The sequence below is a fragment of the Silene latifolia genome, unplaced genomic scaffold (genome assembly GCF_048544455.1).
Source record: "Silene latifolia isolate original U9 population unplaced genomic scaffold, ASM4854445v1 scaffold_177, whole genome shotgun sequence".
In the NCBI taxonomy this organism is placed as follows: domain Eukaryota; kingdom Viridiplantae; phylum Streptophyta; class Magnoliopsida; order Caryophyllales; family Caryophyllaceae; genus Silene; species Silene latifolia.
Window position 1 is genome coordinate 1 of NW_027413149.1, and position 24,877 is coordinate 24,877.

General features: G+C 39.2%; 1 protein-coding gene across 1 annotated transcript; it reads right to left on the bottom strand.

Annotated features, from left to right (window-relative positions):
- Nucleotides 1–1,217: 1,217 nt before the first annotated feature.
- LOC141638098 (guanosine deaminase-like) lies at nt 1,218–6,421 on the bottom strand. Its single transcript, XM_074447532.1, has 5 exons — nt 6,085–6,421; nt 5,264–5,323; nt 4,552–4,742; nt 1,659–1,763; nt 1,218–1,553 (listed from the first exon to the last, which is right to left on the bottom strand). The coding sequence occupies exons 1-5, from the start codon at nt 6,098–6,100 to the stop codon at nt 1,365–1,367; spliced, it is 561 nt and encodes a 186-aa protein (XP_074303633.1). The 5' UTR covers nt 6,101–6,421; the 3' UTR covers nt 1,218–1,364.
- Nucleotides 6,422–24,877: the final 18,456 nt, after the last annotated feature.

The following is a 24,877-nucleotide window of genomic DNA, read 5'->3' on the forward strand; positions in this document are numbered from 1 at the left end:
GTAATTAGAAATAGTGGACAGAACAGAAGAAATTAGTGTAAGCCGCGCGGCTGGAGACAAAAAAATCCCATTCCACGAGGAGATCCACTTCTTAACATTGTCAACAAGCGTGGAGAAAATATTTGCTTTTGAGCTTTCAAAATTCGTGGATATACCCAGATACTTACCAATGCCCTTGTTGTTCCGGATGTTGAGGATTTTAAGTCCCGCAGAAGCACGACGAATCGGAGTGCTTGGGCTAAAAATAATACCATATTTTTCATAATTGATAGTCTGAAGCCTCACAAAACCGCCTAAGGATTCCATCAAGCTGTCGAAAAGCATCCTTTTTATCGGTCAGAAAGAAGATAGAGTCGTCAGCGAAAAATAAATGCGAGAAGGGTGGAGAGGACCGGCTAAGCTTAATGCCCTGCAACCGTCCACAACAAATAGCAGCAGAGATATTACGGGACAAAACTTCCATACAGAGAATGAATAGATACAGAGATAAGGGATCCCCCTGCCGAACACCACACCTAGGGCTAAATTGTTTTAATGGAACCCCATTGAGTAACACTTCATACGAAACAGTAGACACACAGTTCATAATTAATTTTATCAAATTGTCAGGTATTCTCATGCACCTTAATGTTTTACAAAGGAAGGTCCAATGGACCCTGTCATAAACCTTGCTCATATCAGCCTTAAAAGCAAACCGACCATGGCAACCTTTTTTATGACCGTTGATGTTGTGAATTGCTTCGTGAGCCAAGAGAACATTATCACTAATATGTCGTCCCGGAATAAAGGAATTTTGAGAGTCCTCCACAAGATACCACATAACCCTTGCAAGCCTATTAGTGATAGGCTTAGTGATGACTTTTATAATAACGTTGCAGAGACTGACAAAACCAACAAACCCAATCGGAGCCTTAAATTAGACAGGATTACAACAGCTCGGAAAATAACGTCAATCCAAAATTGGTCTTGTCAGATTGGAAGTTGACTCAAATCATAAATCACCCATTGACAAAATATCAGACCTAAAATAACCCGAGATTAGCCCAAAATGACTGATATTAAACTACCACAGGCATTACCAGAACCCATATGCATAGTTCCTCCATCTAGTAGTTATACAGTTACTGAGAGCATAGCAAGTATTTTAAGTATATGAACAACTAGGGAAAGGGTAGAAATATCAGAAGAATAGCCAAGGTATCAACACCGAAGAAAGATGAGTGAAAAGCTATTAACAGTTGTAATTAGAGGATGAACATTTTGAAGAAGTGGAAAAGTTTAACTAGGATTTTGTACAGAAATAACGAGTTTCTTCAGAAATTACTGTGTTTATTCTCTAAGAATGGGAAATGAGTAATTCCAATTCAATACATACTGAACTTTGCCTTGGTGTTCTCAAAAACTTGTTCAGCCACCTTTGCTTGGCTTGGCTCAGCTTGTTTGATTTCGAGGTTAGCCTTCTGATAAACACCGGTTCCCCTCAATGCATCAGCAATGAAATCATCAAAGCCAATTGCTATAGCAGCTTCAGCTTTAGCCCCATAAACTAGCCTCTGTGTACCATACATTAAGAGGTGCAAATAAATAAAAACAGAACACAGGGAAGTTATCATTGATCAAAGCAAAGCATTTTCATGGTTATGAAGAGGAAAACATACCTTGATTCTTGAAAGATGGATTGCGCCAAAACACATTGGACATGGTTCGCAAGACGCATAAATTTCACAATCTGACAGCTCAATCCGATTGAGCTTTTTACAAGCCTGAAACGAACAATTAATCAAGTTGTGAACAAATAAATATTGAAGACATTGGTAGGAAAAGGAATTTGGCAGTCTTACAAGGACTGATCTTGGTTTTCCATATATGAATGCGGCAGTTACCAAACTAGGTCATACAATGCAGTGTCACAGCAGATATATAATACCATCCGCGAGTATTTATTGCTAGCAATTCGAGCAGTTGCAATAAGTTCATGAAAGTTTAACTTTGCATTGATTAGTCTGATTTACAGCCTCCTATTCTCTATGCTTTGCTTTGCAAATAAAACAAACTACTATTTTTAAAGAAATGTGTCTTGGACCAAAGGTCGAATGGATAGCATTATAAATTATAACGTTCCAAATAACCAGGTCTCTCTGGCCTCTGCATGGGACATTACTTCAAATATGCTTCAAAGGCTCACGTCTGAAGAGAAGTTAAACCTATGCAACCTTACTCAATGAAACATTATAAATAGATGGTTTCTAGATTACCCTTGAAAAATGAACTAGATAATTACATTGACCGACTACTGCTTCACAATATAAAAAACACATAGTTTAGTTAACCATTTTACTTAAGCCATCTTGAATAAATTCAGAAAATGATCCTGAAAGCTAAGAAGAAAATCAACACTTCAAGAGTTCACTCTGAGTCTCTGACCACTTCAGTATTAAGGTGCATGTTAAGTAACAAGTTCAATTGTAAGAGGATATCAAAGGGTTGACAAGTATAGGAACAAAATATGCAACATCAAGGAGACGTAGAGGTCAACAATGACCAGTGTATTTTTTAGTAAAACCTAAACAGCAGCTTCTACAGGGAAACACTATTCACTAAAGTTTCAATCAATCTATAAGGCCTCAGTTGAGAAAACTATCAGCGGACGCGAACAAATAATGGCATAAAATTCGGAAATTTTAACCAAAACTTTCGAATTTTTCTTTGGACACTGAGGGGCGAGCTCCCCTGCTAACCCTACCCTAAATCCGCCACTGCTTTTGGTACAAAGATCAAGGAGAGATGAGGGGACCATTTGTGGTGGTTGTTATTGGATGACAAGTGGGCAATGATGGATGTGGAAGATCAAATCACCCATTGGAAACATGTTTAATATAGAGAGTTCACTATACTTGAAGGACCCAAACTATGCACTATTGTAGCTTTAAGGACCTAAACATTTAGTTGGTAGCTTTCAAGACCTAAAAGCACACTCCGTTAACTTTTCATCCAAACATTGTTGGCATATTGCCAATATTGGCATATTGCATGATTTACACATTTAAATAAAAAGGAAAATCATAGGAATAATTAATCAAATTTGTTTCTCTCTCACTTGCTCTTGCTATCAAACTTTAATCCCACCACCGAATGACCCCACCCAAGTAATCTAACCCGACCGACATCCGAAGTGAGGACCTCAGTATGACCCGAATCTGAATTGACACGAACTAATATGACATGAACCGGTATGACTCGACCCAAGTACTTTTTTGAGCAAATTTATGGAACTTGTTATATTATTCATTAAACCAATTAGATAAATCAACAAATTTATCGACTTAAGAAATATTTGGCAAAATCAAACCAAGTCTATATCCAAATACTTGGGAGAGGATTTATCACTAAGTTATTGAGAAACCAATTATCTCGTACCCCTTTATGTGTTTTCGTAATCCTCATATTGTTGTCGTGGCACTTGTACTTATTTTCATAATGTGCGTAGCCATTTCATCGTTAGTTGGGAGCCCTTTTAGTGGTGAACATTTTACATCATTCGTAATTGTTTAGGGAGCCGTTTTATTACTGTTGGTACCCATTTTATAATGGTCTTTCAATAAATTTATTGATATACCGTATTTCAAAAGATTTATTCGACTCAATAAAGCTAACACGAGAACTTTCCCTTTGTTATGCCTACTTAGTACTTCAAAAGGAATCCGGACCATGGTTACGTTGCTAAATGACTCCGAGGTTATATAAAAACATTTTGCGGATCACTAGAGTTAGAACTTAAAAGAAGAGTAGGAATTGTAACCATGCCTTTTTTTATGTTAATTCATTTCATCAGAACTAATCGAGCCATTGAACGTGTAGATGGTGTGATTATCGGTTTCCGACCCATTAAATAAGGAGTACACCTATAAAGTGTACAAATTCATAAAAGAAATATATAATCATATACATAAATAGATAAAGTTAACAGAAATGTTAACTCCGTCAGAAAGTACTCAAGATAGGTCCTTAAAGCCATGCTATAGTACATTAGGTCCTTAAAGCTAAATTATATGCAAGTTTGGGTCCTTCCAGTGTAGATAACTCTTAATATAGAATGGTAAACAAATGAATAAGACACCCAAAAATGGAATAGGTAAAAAAATGGCCGAGACGAAGGGGGTAAAAAAATGAAGACATGCCATCAATCATCAAGTAAGTGTAGCATCACACAGGGATAGTAATCAAGCTTTTGAGTAGTGAAAAATGGGATTATTACCCAATGGCTCTTGCCTATGGCATAATAAATGTCTTTTGACGTAGGCAGCTTTAACCCTTCATTAATTACGCACAGAAACTGTGTCCGAATAACCCATAATGTAAATTGAGCTGTAAAATGCATCGACAAACATCTACTACTTCGTGATACAAGCAGCATATAGATTTTAATCAGCCGTTTTTGCTATTTCCAAAACGGAAAAAATATTGATTCTTTGGACGAGATGAAAATGAGCACAAGTGAAGCACAAATGTCTAAATACACAATCAGAAAATCAGCTAGTTTTCTCAACTAACCTCTCTAACAGCAGTGACCTCCGCATGAGCAGTTGGGTCTGTGTATTCCAAAACCATATTGTGGCAACCCACAACTACTTCATCATTACAAACAACCACAGCACCAAAAGGACCCCCGTGTCCGCATTCAACTCCCTTATACGCTTCCTCAACTGCTTTCATCAAGAATTTGCGGTCTCTATCCTGGACAGCTGGTTGTACAGCAACAAAAAAAAATGACAAGGGAATGTTGTAAGCAAAAATAAGAAACCAGGAAATTTGACTTTATAAGTATGACGACTCACTTCACAAACACAGGAGGGAATACAATGAACACAACAACAACAATAACATTTCCCTACTGCATCAAGCGCTCCAACAAATGGCGATGTAAAGGAGATTGGATGTACGCAGTCGTAAATTTGTGTTACCAACACAAGGAAGTTTGTTTTAGATGACTAATAGTGAAAATTGACTCGAGAAGTGCAACGAATGACTGCTACTTCAGAAAAAAATAACATATCCAATCTCCCTTACATCACCATTAGTTGCTTTATTCTATTTGGAACCAAAGCCAAAGAATAGCAAGCCTTTCGCTCCATTGAAAATGGAAACGATGCGTGACTTCTACAAAGCCAGAATGTACATTGCTTATCAATGAAGGGCAACTAGTAATTGGCTACATAGGATGAAGACATTATATTTATGGAATCCAAGTTTCGCATGCACTCACCTTCTTGATGACCTGGAAATGCAGTAGCGACCGAGATGGTCCCATCTATGGCTTCAACAACTGATGTACAAGAAATACAAAAGTAAACAATAATAGTCATACAATGATATCGATGAAAAACTACCAACTTACAAGCTTCAAAAGAAAAATCTCACATCGGAATAAAAAGAAAAAACGGAATATTCCCCAAAAAATAGGTAGACACTTGATCTTAGTCAAAAGGTTGAGAATGGTATTCCCCATATACTACGGAGTATAATTTAAAAGGATTTTCAACATGCATAAATAACTATGAAGTTAAATTAGTATCAGATTCACATGAATAAATTCCACAAAGTGTCTCTTATAGTCTTATACTATTTCCGTCCCAATCATTTATTTAGCTTAGATTAAAATGCACTCGACCAAAAAAAAGGTAAATAAATGACCGAGAGGAGGGAGTACCAATCTGTAATTGACCTTACAGAAAGAGTCATAGACATGATCATCATACATTCATACTCATATAGAAGACAACTCTCACCAATCATAAACAAAAGGGAAATCAATCAACACCATAATTATGACAATAATAAAACATGATCAAAACATATTCACATTCACAGCAATCATCAGCAGACAGTTTACAAACCAAGATTGGAAACTGAATTTAGGCTAAAAAATGGGTAATCAATGGATTAATCAATCAAATAATGACACCAAAAGGCAGATAATCAAGTAAACTAATCAAATAAAATATATAGATTAAACACAAATTCTGATCAATTAACTACATTGGAAATTCTAGCAGAAAATAAAGCTTGATACTTGAATTGACATACCATTAGCATCACCCATGACTGAAATAAAGATGAAGAATGAGTAGAATTCTGAATTGGGTACCCAGAAAAATGGAGATCAATAATGTGGGATTAGAAAGAAAGAATCAAATCAAATGGGAAGAAGATGAAGAGAGAAGAAGAAGATGGGCAAACAAGAGAAATTAAATAAGCCACAAATTGAATTATTACTACAAATTATTTTAAAATATGAAAAAAGATAAAAGGGAATCTGGGTGGTTGTGTATAGTGCACCGAAGTGTGAAGGTGAAGAAATCGGATCACACGGGAGACTAAGAAAAAAGCAATTAGTTATCCTAAACCAAAACGAAACAAGTCCAATAGTTTCGGTACTAGATTACACATCCGATATACTAGTATACTACAATAACCGTATATTTTTTGAGTATTATAATAATAATAAAATTAAGCTCAAAAAAATTACAATAAAACAAAAAAAAAAAAGATAAACTTAGTTAAATTTGAGTTTTAATGGAAAAAAAAATTAAAATCTAACTTATAAATTTTAATAATCTCATAAAAAATACACATATGCTTAAAAACAAATAAAGTTTGAGATAAGGAGCTAAAAAAATACACATGCTTAAATAAAGACTGAGGTAGTACCATAGTAAATCCTATGTATGTTTCTTTTTCCCAATAGCTTGGCTTGGGAACTACTCCCTCCATTCAACTCCACAAGGCCTTTTTCTATTTTACACATTATTCACAAATGAGCATTCACTATCAATTTTCTCTCAATACGTAAGTGAAAATATATTCATGTGGGATCTTGTTTGATTCGTCTTTACGAGTACATTAAAAATATCCAAGTTTTATAATTTTTGCAAATACGTAGCTAACGATATTTACCACGTAAAACACGCGTTGACAAACGTGAAAAAAAGAAAAGGGCCTTGTGGAGTTGAATGGAGGGAGTAGCTTATACTCCGTAACTTTTAAGCAATTTTAAGAAACTGCAAACTACTAGCTTGACCAATGGAGTTCTTTATATCGACTAACTTGGTTTGAGCTACTAGCCCAATGAAACAAGTAGCTTAAATCGACCCACTATAAAGAAATAACCATTAACTAGTGGTTCAATGTTCTATTATTCAAGTAAATTTATGTTGTGAAAAAAGAATTGAAAATGAATAATGAAGTAAGATAAATCATTGAAATAGTTCAATAACTTAAAATTGTTGTAACTTAAAATTTGATGTTGCAAAGTTAAGCTAGTGGCAACTAGCTTAATCACTTGACTTGCTCTAGCAAGGAACTGTTATATGTTGTCAACTAGCTTAGAACCCGTGCAAAATTGCACGGTGATGCGTATATAGTATTTATAAAATTAATGTTTAAATACTTGAGAGTAAAATGTTCTATATTGCATGCAAAATATGTAGTTATATACACAATTACAATAATCCAGTAGCATTCGATCATTTGAACCAAATTATTTTCCCTAATCACCATAATAACCTATCTTAACTTGTTGCAAGTGTTTGTCCATCACTACTCCAATTAAAAAAGTCGTGCGCTTAAGCATTCTCATAAACCAAATGGGTTTGGTGTAGTGGTTGCTCACTTCATCTCTTAATCATGAGGTCAGGGGTTCGATCCCTGCCCATGGGAATGGAGCAAACTCTTTGGCCAGCCGTTTACCTCTTCGTGAGAGAACCCGCGGCGAGGGGATTACTGTTGTCGACGGTGGACACCCCGGTTTCCACCAAAAAGAAATAGTGGAAGTCATTTTTGGCCTCTTCTTGCTGGGGGAACTTTCGTTCTACATCTAAATCAAGGATAGTCGTCGCCGTGTACTTCTAAATGAATGGGATGCCTAGAAAGTAGAAAGCCGCCAACAATTATACAATTTGTATTAGTTAAGTCCATGAGTTGCAATTACTAAAGAACGAAATACAAACACTTCAACATTTCGGACTTGTACATCATCACTCGTACAATCATGCTTTTATCTATGTAATGAAACTATCACTTGTATAATCGTACTTTAAACATAAGAATCATTAAAGACAAACGGTAACAGAAGGCTTGAATCTGCAATTCATGGTTGCTTTATGTTCTCTATCCGTAAAAATTAAATGTATTCAATAGTTAAAAATTTGAAAGAAAAATTATACCATAGATACGAAACAGAAAAGTTATACCATAGATACGAAACATGCCTAGGACAAGCACTGAGCATTCGAGGCTAATTCAGTTACTTTGATCAATTTACCAATAACAATATAACTTCAACATAGTATAATCAATCAATCAATACTATATATTAATTCCAGAAACCAAGTGTAACACCCCCATACTCCAAGTGCCTTACCAGGACCACTCAGGTATAAGGATGTCACCATCTCGGTTACCCGAGGCAATGATATTCATAAGACAATAAAGAAACATATTTAAAAGTAAATAGTTTAAGTGATTACATGATCAAAACCAAAACTAATAAACTGAAATACAACATTCTCAGACGGTCTACTGCTAAAACTATCAAAGCTATAAGACACCGTCGACACAAATGAAGACTTCTAAGCGCCACGTGATGACTCATCCCGGCTATCCCATACGCGTCATATCATACCGCTCAATAATCGCTCACCACCCCGAATGGATCACCACAGTTTTAAAACATTTAAACGGGGTCAAGTACTAATCACACAATTCAATATATATCAACAATAAGATAAACAATTACTTAACCGTCACACACACACACACACAACCACACCAATCCCAACAATCTCAATCACCGATCGTCCTTTGGACCCGCACGCGATGGGGACCGCGCCGTACCCACCAAATCCCCGCTCCACATAGTGAGCGATAACCCTGTCCATTAATGTGCACATCCCCTTCCGTGGCGGGTTCCACGAAGGGCGAAACTAGGGCGTGAAGCCACTCCCGCAAGTGACTCCACTCAGCCGAGAATCATCTCGAGAACCAGAGACAACCAATCACAATCACAATCACAATCACAATCACAATCACAACCGTCACAATGCAACTACGATATTAAACAATCAATCTCAACACATCAACAATCATCCCATTATGGGACTAATGCGAGTAGAAATCCTACCGGAAAGCACAACTATCGACGGTCTCTCTACAAAATTGTCTCAAAAGGCTCTTCTACGAAACCTCCTCCTATCATACAACATACAAATGCTACCAAATCACAAACTACTCAAAAACCCCTAAATCCCTAGATTAGGGTTTAACCAACTTACCCTCGACGCAAGGAACTCAACGGTATAATCAACGCTAAGAACTGACCTTCCAAACTCCGGGTATTGCTAATAATGCGATTAGGATGAAGAACTTGCTTGCTTTCTCTCTTAAACAGTAATTTAGGTTTTGCAAAAGTGATTTAGAATAATGACGACAAAGCTTATATACCTTAATCGCATAATTAACAAAACCCGAGAAAACTCCCCAGAACCAAGCTTACTCGATCGAGTACCCAAGGATACTCGATCGAGTACCCCCTTACTCTATCGAGTACCTAAGGCTACTCGATAGAGTACCCCTTTACTCTATCGAGTACCTAAGGCTACTTGATAGAGTACCCCCTTACTCTATCGAGTACCTAAGGCTACTTGATAGAGTACCCTCTGTCGAAACTTTTCTAAAACGCAACTTACCCTTACTCGACGAGTAAGGCCTACTCGATAGAGTACCCCAAGACTTATAAATACGGAGTATTACAGTCTTCCCTCCTTAAAAAGAACTTCGTCCCCGAAGTTCAACCCATACTCTAAAAACAACCATACTAACTCGACCAAGACACAACAACATAACTAAGAACTCAAAAACTCGACCAAACATAAAACATGAACTCTTAACACCCACTCCACCAACTATGTTTACTTCCTTAACATGACTCACGATATCGTATCCACCACATATATATCTCTCACGACACCAACTTCGTACATAACCAACCACCATCCACTAACACTGCTAGCTCCATAATATCATCCACTATCAAATCCAAAATCAAGACACTCATAGACATCAAACGGAATGTTACATTCTACCACCCTTAAAAGGAATTTCGTCCTCGAAGTTTACTCAGACTCATAACATCATCCTCCAACTGTCAACATTATATAAAATATTCTCATACTCCGAAGCATCACACTACTACAAGCACGACCATGGCCTTTTATAAGTATCATCCACAAAACAAATCCCTCCTTTACGCTACGCTAACACTCTACTTCCAATTATATTACAACATGCACCACCATGAAACTCTCTTTTATCGCATCCTACTCCTCTTAAGACAAATGTTACGTCCTCGTAACTCACTAATACTAAATCCTAGCTATATCGTCTCATTATCCTCATCACCACCGCATGTCAAAGATAACCACCTATAATCTAAACACTGCCATGCATATATCCAAGGCTCTCTTACTTAAACATTTCTCATAACTCACTCATTCGGCACACCCCTAACTTATACCATAAGGCTCGTAGCAAAATCACCATACTAACTCTCCATTATTTCTGCAAAACAACATACCTCTCTATGTAAAGCACCTATCTCCCAAAAGCATAACTCACGATCCACACTCGTTACGTATACTCACACTAGATCCTCAAGTTCTTTCCTTCATTATCGCAAAACTCAAACGTAACTTAACATGACACTAATTTCCCCAATACCCTACACTCACTGTCTCAACAAAGGATTATGGACCACCTGCATCTTTCAGGTCATTACCACACGTGTTTTACGAATCACTTGCCATTACCATGTCCACTAAAGCCTTATCTAGAACAAGATCAAAATTACTGTAACAACTTCTCACAACCGTGTCCCATCAACAGAATATCACTATACTATGACAACAACGAAAACATATACAACTCTATGTATATCATACTCTACCCTCATTCCCAACTTAACCAGGTAAAGAAAACATCAATAAACAAGACAACTGTCTATCTGCACAAACTGAAACTCGCAGGGAACAACATCAAACAAAACAACAATCTATGTATAACTGCTATGTGCTTTCGAAACTCGAATCATAATCATCCTGCCTACTCCACCACAACCGGTGACGGCATCACAACACCGCCACCAACGACCACACATGATGCGAAAATACCCGCATCACAACACTAAATATCGTGCCCGGATCACCACCCGAGGCACCACAACCACATCGATAGTCATCACGACTGCATACAACTCCCATAAATACTGACTCAGAATAATTTCTCAGACAAGGAAAAACTTACTCAAATCCACTTTACTAAATCATAACACAACATATTTTATGAATTAAACAGATAATAACCTCGTGAATATCATCCCCTTACCATATCACAGATTGACATGTACCATGAATACGCATGGCATAACTAGTCATGCCAAAAAAATCAAATTATTACCTTTTTAAACATCCTTCCCTTACGTTCTCGTATCCAACATGTATTACAGAAAATTCAGATAACAACTTATAATTATCACACCATACCATTTCTTGTGAGGTCAGAACCTCACACAAACATTTATATATGACATAGACCCATAATCACATCCAACCAGTCAATCCTGATCACGTAAGTTACCACCTGTTAAAAGTTACCTCTCACCCGAGCTTAACTCGTATACACCTCATAACATAGTCTCCCCTTCGCATATCCATCACCCTCTGCCAAATGTAGCCACACCATTAATACTCAACTACTAACAACCGCCTCATATAACCACATCTTATACTCTTTCATAACCATACTTATCAATCTTGTCCCTACAAAATCAATCTCTTTAGAATTGCTGCTTTTCTAATATACCGTCACCCTTAATCACTAGTCACAAACCATAACACTACCACTGTCCGGGCATCAAACTTCTTACACTCATCTCTAAACATCACGATTTCTTTCCTATATGTGGTTAGCATCCCAAATAACAAACATCAAATCCATCAACGACACTACCTCAACATTCTTCCCAATACTATCCTTAATTGTGTCATTATCTAACTCTCTACTCAAAATCTCATATCATGCAGATATTCTACCAACTTCTTACTCCCTTAATTCCCCGAAACTCATGATTAATCATGTTGTCCGAAACTTCGTATAAGCATTAACTTACTTACTCTCGATAGTATCATACATCTCGACGATTCCTTACTTTTATGTCACATAACTCCGGTCAACATTTTCCTAGTTTTACTCCCCTCATTCTTTTCTTTTACACTTGACAAAATCCATTAACCATTCAACTCTTTATCCCTTCTACCTAACTCTTCAGTGCTCCAATTACCTTTTTACCGCTCCAAAACTCAAATCTCATTATTTCTTATCGATATTATCTCACTCTTCCTTACCATGGGTCCCCTCTCATCACTCCACTCACTCACACTTATCACTAATTTGTCCTTAAAAATCAACGTTTAAAGTTCAAACAATTACATCTCCCTTTTTACATCTCTAGAAATCAAAATTCTTTTTATACCGTTAATTACCCAAGGAAATCACACATTAGTTTTGTCTCTCGATAACACAAATTTCCAAACTCAGTCACTGTCTACAAATCCACGTCGCGACATGTCTCCATTAAGTTCACTATATACCACTCTTCTCAATCCCTCTAAAACGACCTTTCATTACATATATTCTTACTCAACTCAATTTCTAACCATCTCCCTCCATAATTCGTTATATATCTCAGGTTTCTACTATTCACATCCTTCCTTTCAATCTTTTCATTCTCACGTTCCTTAGACCCACATCATCCCTTACTCACTTTCACTTACTTTTACATCACTCAATTTCGCGAATAAATCACTCACCACGTCTCACCAAAACTTGCACCATGCCTCAATCAGCTCATCAATATCCTTTTTCTTTTTCCACTTCTCAGCACAACCACATATAGCTCATCTCCTCCCACCAAACTCATACTCACCATAAGGTGCCACTCACCACCCCATAAGATTGGGTAACTTACGTATCAAGACCAACTTACATGTAAAACAATGCATAAAGAAGTAAAATAACAATTTTGAATTAAACATAATATGCAACGAATGTCAAAAGATAAGCATATGACCCAAAACAAGGGTCACTAGATCGAGTACAGGCCACTCGATCGAGTAAGTGACTTACTCGATTGAGTAGGTGAAGATCAGAAGCACGTAAAACAAATTACCAGGGCCACTCGATCGAGTAAGTGACGTACTCGATCGAGTACCCCCTTACTCGATCGAGTACCAAGGCTACTCGATCGAGTACCTACGCATTTCTCAGCACTGTCCAGTTTTCGTAAAACAGTCATAACTCACTCATTTCTTGGTCGTTTTGGACGTGTGACCTATCGTTAGAATCGTAAAAGGACAAGCTATCACCTCCAATTGGAATCACATCAAAATCATTTATACATCTCAAGTTATAACAGTTTAAAGACAACCTCTTTATCATCGAAAAACACAACTATTGATTTTTACTTCCCAAACGACTTAAACAACAACAAGGTAGACAAAACGACCCAGTACTCATAAAACCAGTATTGCTAATCTCATGTTACCATCTTCAAAAATCAAGCAACAACATCCATCATGCACATATATTATTTAACTCATTAGTCATGTACTAACCGCATGCTTTAAATTTTATAACTTTTCGTAACACAAAACACACCCATACATTACAAATCCTATTTCCATGTTGCTAATACAACAATATTACAAATCCACTTCATCACATAAACACTTTCATACTCAAGAAATTCATATTCTCATGAAATTGCCACTTCATCTTTTCCAATTAATTCATCTAGTTCAATCACATACTTTATCTAACAAGCGCATATGATACAATAGTAGACAATTGTATGAACTTTTTATATAAGTTTACGCAAACGAAATGATGAAGACAAATCTTATCACACCCCCTAATCACATGTTACTAGGATTGCCACATATTTATCCACCACATTCGTTCAACATATTCACCCAACACATGTTCAATTCACACTCCCAACTTTCTGTACTCTTACTCAAAACGACAACAACATGTATACTTACGCATCGCTTTATATATATATAAACATAACACTTTTCCTTACATAATTATAACATGCCAAATTACATGTATCAATCATTATACTTTCATGCTTTACAATCAACCATCATACAATTCACGTCATCATCATCTTTCAACTCAGATCCCCCATCCTCCACATGCATGCATCCATCAATTCATACAACATACTACTACATAGATACACAAAGCACACAATAAGCACATAACGATCCCGACACATATCCCATGGTGACCGGTTCAAAATTGTAGGGCGAGTTCGCGACTTTAGGACGTCTCCGAAGCCTTTGCATTAGCTCCTACAACCTTTACCCCGGGTTCATTTTAATTGACTCCCTAGGTTCATTAGATTCATTGGTTACAGGTTTCAGGATCGTCGCTCTGATACCATTTGTAACACCCCCATACTCCAAGTGCCTTACCAGGACCACTCAGGTATAAGGATGTCACCATCTCGGTTACCCGAGGCAATGATATTCATAAGACAATAAAGAAACATATTTAAAAGTAAATAGTTTAAGTGATTACATGATCAAAACCAAAACTAATAAACTGAAATACAACATTCTCAAACGGTCTACTGCTAAAACTATCAAAGCTATAAGACACCGTCGACACAAACGGTGGAAGACTTCTAATCGCCACGTGATGACTCATCCCGGCTATCCCATACGCGTCATATCATACCGCTCAATAATCGCTCACCACCCCGAATGGATCACCACAGTTTTTAAAACATTTAAACGGGGTCAGTACTAATCACACAATTCAATATATCAACAATAAGATAAACAGACAGCTTAACCGTCACACACACACACAACCACACCAATCCCAACAATCTCAATCACCGACTGTCCACTGTACCAGCCCTGCCAGTGGGGGACCGCAGCCGTACCCACCAAATCCCCGCTCCACATAGTGAGCGATAACCCTGTCCATTAATGTGCACATCCCCTTCCGTGGCGGGTTCCACGAAGGGCGAAACTAGGGCGTGAAGCCACTCCCGCAAGTGACTCCACTCAGCCGAGAATCATCTCGAGAACCAGAGACAACCAATCACAATCACAATCACAATCACAACCGTCACAATGCAACTACGATATTAAACAATCAATCTCAACACATCAACAATCATCCCATTATGGGACTAATACTGAGTAGGAAATCCTACCTGGAAAGCACAACTATCAGACGGTCTCTACAGCTGTCTCAAAAAGGCTCTTCTACGAAACCTCCTCCTATCATACAACATACAAATGCTACCAAATCACAAACTACTCAAAAACCCCTAAATCCCTAGATTAGGGTTTAACCAACTTAAAGGAAAGACAATAAAAAGGGTACATAGATGTAATACTCCGTATTTATGGTCTTGGGGGTACTCTATCGAGTAGCCCTTACTCTGTCGAGTAAGGGTATGTTGCAGAATAAAATAGTTTCTGACCTGTTGGGCACTCGATCGAGTAGTGGGGCACTCGATCGAGTAGGGGTACTCGATCGAGTACCTTGGGTACTCGATCGAGTGTCCGGTTTTACGGGGGAGTTTTCTCGGGTTTTGTTAATTACGCGATTAAGGTATTTAAACCAATTCGTCTTTGTTCTAAATCACTTTTTACAAAACCTAAAACCTGTTTAAGAGAGAAAGCAACTTGTCTTCTTCCTAATCGCGTTCTTGACAATTCCCGGAGTTCAGACGGTCGGTTTGCATCGTAGTTTGTGTCGTTGGATTCCTTGCGTCGAGGGTAAGCTTTTAATGTAATTTATATAATGTTTTGTTAAGATTAGTGAAACCCTAATTTAGGAATTGGGGGTTTTTATGAATAGTAATTGAATAGTAGTATCTATGTGTTGTATGGTAGGAGGAGAGTTCATAGAAGAGGCGTTTTGAGACAGCTGTAGATACCGTCTGCGTGTTGTGCTTTCCAGGTAGGATTTCCTACTCAGTATTAGTCCCATAATGGGATATTGGTGATGTGCTGTAGTTAGTTGATTGATATGATGATTGTAATTGTAATTGTGATTGTGATTGTGGTTGTGTTTGTGATGGTTCTCGAGATGCGTTCTCGGCTGAGTGGGGTCACTTGCGGGAGTGATCTCACGCCCTAGTTTCGCCCTTCGTGGAACCCGCCACGAAAGGGGATGTGCACATTAATGGACAGGGTTATCGCTCGTACGATGAGCGGGGCTTAGGTGGGAACGGCTGCGGTCCCCCGCAGTGGGCGGGTCCGGTGGACGGTCAATATTGAGATGATGGGAGTTGGTGGTGTTTGTGTGTGTGTGACAGTTCAGCTGTCTGTTTGTCTTATTGTGGTTATCTATTTTGATTGTGTGATTAGTACTGACCCCGGTGTTGTTTTGTAAAACCTGCGGTGATCCATTCGGGGATGGTGAGCAGATATTGAGCGGTATAGAGATGATCTTTGGGATAGCTGGGATGGCCATGACATGACGATAGAGTCTTCCATTTGTAGTTTAGTTTTATTTACATTTCAGTTGAGAACAGACAGTTTGGAATAATGTATTGTACTTTCAGTTTGGTTTCGAGGATTGTACTTATTCATTAAATTACTTATAATAAATGTTGTTTCTGTTTTGTCTATTTGATTATCATACCTCGGGCAACCGAGATGGTGATGTCTTCATACCTGAGTGGTCCTGGTAAGGCACTCGGAGTATGGGGGTGTTACAAATGGTATCAGAGCGACGATCCTAAAACCTGTAACCAATGAACTTAATGAACATAGGGAGTCAATTAAACTGAACCCGGGGTAAAAGTTGTAGGAGCTAGTGCAAAGGCTTGGGAGACGTCCTAAAGTCGCGGGGGTCGCCCTACAACTTTGAACCGGTCACATGGGAACGTGTTTGTTGAGTCGTCTGTGTGATTGTTTAACTTGTGCAACAAAGCGATGAAGTGTGTTGATTGTTTGGTGTTGAAGTAAGAGGTTGAGCATGTGAAAGAGAATGATTATATGTTGAACATGTTAATGAGTGATAACAAGTTGAATGATTTACGATGTGGCTTTTAATAGCGTAATGAAATGATTTCGTAGTTAGTAGAAGGATGCGTAACATGTTTATGATGATATAATATGATTTATAAATTTAGCATGTTAGTATGTGGCGTAATATGCGGTATCTCTTACGTATTGGGGGGTACTTGATCGAGTGAGGCTGACTCGATCGGGTAGGTTTTTGGCGATTTTGAGTCCAGAATCGAGTTTTGGGGCACTCGATCGAGTAACTAGGGGTACTCGATCGAGTAGGGGGTCACCTGATCGAGTAGCCTAGATACTCGATCGAGTGGGTTAGAGATCAGAAGGTCTGTTTGGTTCTGGAGTTTGGGTGCTCGATCGAGTACATGGGGGCACTCGATCGAGTAGCCCGTTACTCGATCGAGTGGGTTTGGATACTCGATCGAGTAGGTCCTATGCAGCGCGTTTTCGTGTTTTGAGGTTTAGTACGCGTGTTTATGTTTATCCCTTTCTTATATAGCTTCAAGATGCCGCCAAAGAGAAATGCTTTGTACGCGAGAGCAGAGCTTATGACCACGGATGACATCGTCAAGATGTTAGAGCACCAGGACGCTCTTACTGAGACCCTGAAGAGAGTGAATGAGGACAAGGATAAGAGTAAGGAGAAGGAGGTTGACCATGCTAAAGTCAGCCTCTATATCGCGCGGTTTAACCCGAAGGAGTACAAGGGAGTTGAGGAGCCTAACCACCTTGATAGTTGGCTGAGAGAGATGGAGAACATACTGGATTTAGTTCGCTGTCCTGATGAGATGAGAGTGGATCAGGCTGCATTCTATCTGAGGGAGGCAGCTGGCAAGTGGTGGGATTCCGTAAAAGTGAGTGCCAAGGAGATATATACCAACCAAGGGTTACCTGCTATACCTTGGGAGGAGTTTCGTAGAAATTTGTGAGGAAGGAGTTCGTACTGAACATGTGAGGAGTAAGTTGAGGGAGGAGTTCGATAAGTTTAAGATGACGGCTGAGATGTCTGTGGCTGAGTACTACAGGCAGTTCAATGAGAAATCCAGATATGCTGAGGACATGGGTTTGAGTGAGGAGAATCTGTCTTTGAGGTTATGCATAGATTATCGGGAGCTGAACCGTGTGACGATAAAGAACAAGTATCCTTTGCCAAGGATAGATGACCTGTTTGATCAGTTGAGTGGTGCAACGGTCTTCTCTAAGATCGATTTGAGGTCGGGATACCATCAGGTGAAGATTAGAGATGTGGACATACCGAAGACAGCTTTCACGTCGAGGTATGGCCATTATGAGTATGTGGTGATGCCATTTGGGTTGTCCAATGCGCCGGCAGTGTTCATGGATTTGATGAATAGGATCTTCAGACAGTTCTTGGATCAGTTCGTAGTAGTGTTTATCGATGACATCCTAGTCTACTCTAAGACTAAGGAGGAGCATGAGGAGCATCTGAGGATCGTGTTGCGGGGACGTTGAGAGATCATGAGTTGTATGCTAAGTTTGTCCAAGTGTGAGTTCGGTTGGAGAAAGTTGCTTTTCGGGGCATGTAATCTCTAAAGATGGGGTAGTGTGGATCCGGCGAAGATTGAGGCGGTGACAAAGTGGGAAGCACCGAAGAATGTCGGCCGAGGTAAGGAGTTTCTTGGGTTTATTTGGATACTACAGGCGGTTTGTGAAGGATTTCTCCAAGATAGCTAGACCGATGACGGCGTTGATGAGGAAAGAGAACAGGTTTCGTTGGGATGAGAGTTGTGAGAAGGCGTTCCAAACCTTAAAGGAGCGTTTGACCACGGCTCCTGTCTTGGCATTACCCGAAGGGAGCGAGAATTTCGAGGTCTATCAGATGCCTCGAAGAATGGGTTGGGATGTGTGTTGATGCGGAATGGTAAAGTGATTGCCTATGCTTCTAGGCAGTTGAAGCCTTATGAGGAGAACTACCCTACTCATGACCGGAGTTTGGTGCGGTGGTGTTTGCTCTCAAGATTTGGAGGCACTACCTTTATGGAGCAATCTTTAAGGTATTTTCGGATCACAAGAGTCTCAAGTACATCTTCACGCAGAAGGAGTTGAACATGAGACAGAGGAGGTGGATGGGAGCGATTGGTGATTACGACATGGAAATCATCTACCATGAAGGAAAGGCCAACGTTGTTGCTGATGCTTTGAGTAGAAAGAGTGTACATTCCTTGTGTACAGCTCTATCTTTGATGAGGCTGAGGGATGAGGTAGCGAGCTTCGGGATTCATATGATGCAGAAAGGAGATGCTATGGGTGATATGACAGTACACATGGAGTTTTATGATGAGATTCGAGGTAAACAGGCTTTGGATCCTAAGATAGTGGAGTGGAGAGCTGGAGTAGAGAAAGGGACAGTGTCCCGGTTTTCCATTCATACAGATGGTAGCTTGAGGTTCGATGGTAGGTGGTGTGTTCCTAATGACGAGGAGTTGAAAAAGACAATCATGACAGAAGCGCATTGCACACCATATTCAGTTCATCCGGGTGGAGACAAGCTTTACAAAGATTTGAAGAAAACGTTTTGGTGGCCTGGGATGAAGAAAGAGACAGCTGAGTTTGTGTCCCGTTGTTTGACATGCCAGAGAGTTAAAGGGGAACAGAGAAGACCACAAGGTAAGATTCAGCCTTTGGAGGTGCCTGAGTGGAAGTGGGAATCCATTTCCATGGATTTCATTGTGGGTTTACCTAAGAGTCAACAAGGTAACAATATGATTTGGGTGATAGTGGATCGGTTGACCAAGTCAGCTCACTTTGTTCCAATGAAAGACACATGGACTAAGGCACAACTGGCTATGGCCTATCGAAAGAACGTGCTTAAGTTACATGGAGTCCCTAAGGACATAGTGTCTGACAGAGATGCGAGGTTTATATCGAGGTTTTGGAAGGAGTTGCAGGAATCGTTGGGAACAGCTTTGAAGATGAGTACAAAGCATTTCATCCCGCGACGGATGGGCAGATCGAGAGAACAATCAAGACTCTTGAGGATATGTTGCGAGCTTGTGTGATGGATTTTGGTGGTAGCTGGGAGCAGAGGTTGGACTTGATAGAGTTTTCTTACAACAACAGCTATCACACCAGTATTGGTATGGCACCGTTTGAGGCTTTGTATGGGAGGAGATGTAGGAGTCCGATCTGTTGGGACGATAGTGCTGAGGCAGTGGTTTTAGGACCAGAGATGGTACATGAGATGGTGGAGCAGTTAAGATGATCGGGAACGGATGAGAGCGGCTCGGGATCGACAGAAGAGTTATGCAGATCTACATCGTCGGGACATAGAGTTTCAGGTTGGGGACAAGGTTCTTCTAAAAGTGTCTCCTATGCGTGGAGTCATGAGATTTGGGAAGAAAGGCAAGCTAAGTCAGAAGTTTATAGGGCCTTATGAGATCTTAGAGCGAGTTGGGGAAGTGGCTTATCGTTTGGCTTTACCGGCTGCTTTGGAGAGAGTGCATAATGTGTTTCATGTATCGCAGCTGCGGAAGTATGTGAGTGACCCGTCACATGTGTTGGAGGCAGAGAGCTTAGAGCTGGATGAGTCTTTATCATACCTTGAGATGCCTAAGCAGATCCTAGACCGAAAAGTTAGAAAGACCAGGAGTGGTGAGACAGTTTTGCTTAAGATCCTTTGGTCTAACCATGAGACTGAGGAAGCTACATGGGAGGCGGAGGACATCATGAAAGAGCGTTACCCTTTCCTTTTTGATCAGGTATGTATGGTTACGGGGACGTAACCTTGTTTCTTTTAGGGGGGTAGGAGATGATCGCGAGAGTTTTTAAGAGTTTTTACACCCCTTTTATATATGTTGTGTCGGTATGTTTGTCGGGATAAGTTGGGTTAGTAGCATGTTTTATGTTGTGTTTATTTTTGACCTTGAGTCGGAAGCTTATGGGAGTACCTTTGTTTGGTAGTGGTTTGAACTTTGGGGACGAAGTTCCTTTTAAGGAGGGAAGACCGTAATACTCCGTATTTATGGTCTTGGGGGTACTCTATCGAGTAGCCCTTACTCTGTCGAGTAAGGGTATGTTGCGAGAATAAAATAGTTTCGACTGTTGGGCACTCGATCGAGTAGTGGGGCACTCGATCGAGTAGGGAGTACTCGATCGAGTACCTTGGGTACTCGATCGAGTGTCCGGTTTTACAGGGAGTTTTCTCGGGTTTTGTTAATTACGCGATTAAGGTATTTAAACCAATTCGTCTTTGTTCTAAATCACTTTTTACAAAACCTAAAACCTGTTTAAGAGAGAAAGCAACTTGTCTTCTTCCTAATCGCGTTCTTGACAATTCCCGGAGTTCAGACGGTCGGTTTGCATCGTAGTTTGTGTCGTTGGATTCCTTGCGTCGAGGGTAAGCTTTTAATGTAATTTATATAATGTTTTGTTAAGATTAGTGAAACCCTAATTTAGGAATTGGGGGTTTTTATGAATAGTAATTGAATAGTAGTATCTATGTGTTGTATGGTAGGAGGAGAGTTCATAGAAGAGGCGTTTTGAGACAAATTTGTAGATACCGTCTGCGTGTTGTGCTTTCCAGGTAGGATTTCCTACTCAGTATTAGTCCCATAATGGGATATTGGTGATGTGCTGTAGTTAGTTGATTGATATGATGATTGTAATTGTAATTGTGATTGTGATTGTGGTTGTGTTTGTGATGGTTCTCGAGATGCGTTCTCGGCTGAGTGGGGTCACTTGCGGGAGTGATCTCACGCCCTCATTTCGCCCTTCGTGGAACCCGCCACGAAAGGGGATGTGCACATTAATGGACAGGGTTATCGCTCGTACGATGAGCGGGGCTTAGGTGGGAACGGTGCGGTCCCCCATCTGGCGCGTGGTGGTCCGTGGACGATCGTATTGAGATGATGGGAGTTGGTGGTGTTTGTGTGTGTGTGACGGTTGTTTGTCTGTTTGTCTTATTGTGGTTATCTATTTTGATTGTGTGATTAGTGCGACCCGGTGTTGTTTTGTAAAACTGCGGTGATCCATTCGGGGATGGTGAGCAGATATTGAGCAGGTATAGAGATGATATCTTTGGGATATTTGGGATGGCCATGACATGACGATAGAGTCTTCCGCTGTAGTTTAGTTTTATTTACATTTCAGTTGAGAACAGACAGTTTGGAATAATGTATTGTACTTTCAGTTTGGTTTCGAGGATTGTACTTATTCATTAAATTACTTATAATAAATGTTGTTTCTGTTTTGTCTATTTGATTATCATACCTCGGGCAACCGAGATGGTGATGTCTTCATACCTGAGTGGTCCTGGTAAGGCACTCGGAGTATGGGGGTGTTACAATAGATCTTACCCTCGACGCAAGGAACTCAACGGTATAATCAACGCTAAGAACTGACCTTCCAAACTCCGGGTATTGCTAATAATGCGATTAGGATGAAGAACTTGCTTGCTTTCTCTCTTAAACAGTAATTTAGGTTTTGCAAAAGTGATTTAGAATAATGACGACAAAGCTTATATACCTTAATCGCATAATTAACAAAACCCGAGAAAACTCCTCGTAAAACCGGCTACTCGATCGAGTACCCAAGGCTACTCGATCGAGTACCCCCTTACTCTATCGAGTACCTAAGGCTACTCTATAGAGTACCCCCTTACTCTATCGAGTACCTAAGACTACTTGATAGAGTACCCCCTTACTCTATCGAGTACCTAAGGCTACTTGATAGAGTACCCTACAGGTCAGAAACTTTTCTAAAACGCAACTTACCCTTACTCGACAGAGTAAGGCCTACTCGATAGAGTACCCCAAGACTTATAAATACGGAGTATTACACCAAGGGACTTTAATGTAATTAAAGAAATTTATGCAAATTAATTATACTATATAGTTTTAAATCGATAGCACCGTGTGATGGACCTGATAAAGGGACCTCAATGTAAATATTATATAGTTTTGGTTAAAAGTATAATATAAAGATGCCTTGATGAAAAATATTTATGGAAATTACATTAAATTAAAGTAATTAAATTTAGAAAACACAAGAATATAGTGATTTTCCTTAAAATTAACATATAGTGATTTTCCTAAAATTAACATGTCCCACTTATGGAATTAATTAGTATCATCATAGAATTATACATTAAATTAAATGTAGTAAAAGTAATAGTAGCAGCAACGAGATTAATAAAATTAACGGTATTAATGTGGGAGTAGTGACAGTTATAATAATGATAGTTGGAGTAGTGAAAGTAACTACGAATGTAGTGAAAGAACAGTGGTAACAATGAGAAAAGTATGAACAATTAAATAACCAATCGACTCAAGAAAATATTTTATTTATTTAAATATAGGCCGGATAAAATTAACGGGAATAATGAATTTAACAGAAAAAAATAGAGTTAATAAAAGAAACAATAGTAACCACGAGAGTAGTGAACGTAATGATATTAAGAAAGAATGTCGTGAAAGTAACAATATTAATAGCGGGGCAGTGAACGTGTCTCATAATTTGAAAATAAATTTTACATTTCATCATAGTTACAAAATATGATGTAGAAAAATATATTACAAATAGTAAACGTGTGAGTTGGACAACTCCAACATAGTTTATTTCATTGAAAATAAAATTTAATGATAAATAGAGGTAGCCCGGGCGAAGCCGGGCACCAAACCTAGTATGTTATTATTAGAGAAAATGTCCTTGGTAAAGCAAAATCTATTTTTTAGAACAGTATTTGGTCACTCCTATATAAAGATGAAAAGAGAGGAAAGTAAAATCATGAAAACAAATTTTTTTCCTCGTTTTTAAGCTATGTTTAGAGGACCAGGTTGACATTGCACATGCTATAAAAGAAGCTGTAAAATTCCAATGCTCCAAAGAAAAATCATTTTTTTATTCTTCAATGTCAATTAGACCTGGCAAACAGATCGGGTCGTGTCGGGTTCGTGTTCGTGTCACATGTAAACGGGTCACAAACCCTTCAACCCAAACCTGACCCGTTTAAATCTCGTGTCGTGTTCGTGTCGACCCACTTACATAAATGAGTCATTAAGCCTCAACCCTAACCCGCTAATATCGTGTCAGGTTCGGGCCGTGTTTTCGTGTCATGTCAATATTTGGAAAGTTTTAAGTATATTTATGTGATGAAAGATAAAAAAATTTAGGATTAATTTATTAAACAGGTCATTCGTGTCGGGTTCGTGTTTAGAGAGCTCAACCCTAACCCGACCCAATTAAATATCGTGTCGTGTTCGTGTCGACCCACTTACATAAATGGGTCATTCAGCCTCAACCCAAACCCGTTAATTTCGTGTCGGGTTCGTGTCGTGTTTTCGTGTCGTGTTATTATTTGCCAGCTCTAATGTCAATCATCGCATCCCTATATTGTAAATAGTACGAAATATGTCTTAGTCTAGTGGTTATGACGGATGTATTGTGGACAATGGTCCCATGTTCGAATCCCCCTCCCCTCCTTTGTAATGCGACTAAGTGCGCGCTTCAAAGTTGTACACAGGAAAACAGTACAACTCAAACAAATAAGTTGTGCCAAATCCGACTCCAAGATCAGCCATCTGGTGAAGCGATGAAGCGCTGACCCATTGCTACATCAAATGCAACTTCCCACTGAATTTCCAGTTCTCACCCTAGTGATTGACAGCTCTGCCAACTTCGCCCTAATGGCCACAAATCGTGACACCAAGTCCGTTGTCCCTTTACATTAGAACCCTAGATCAATCTTGACATTC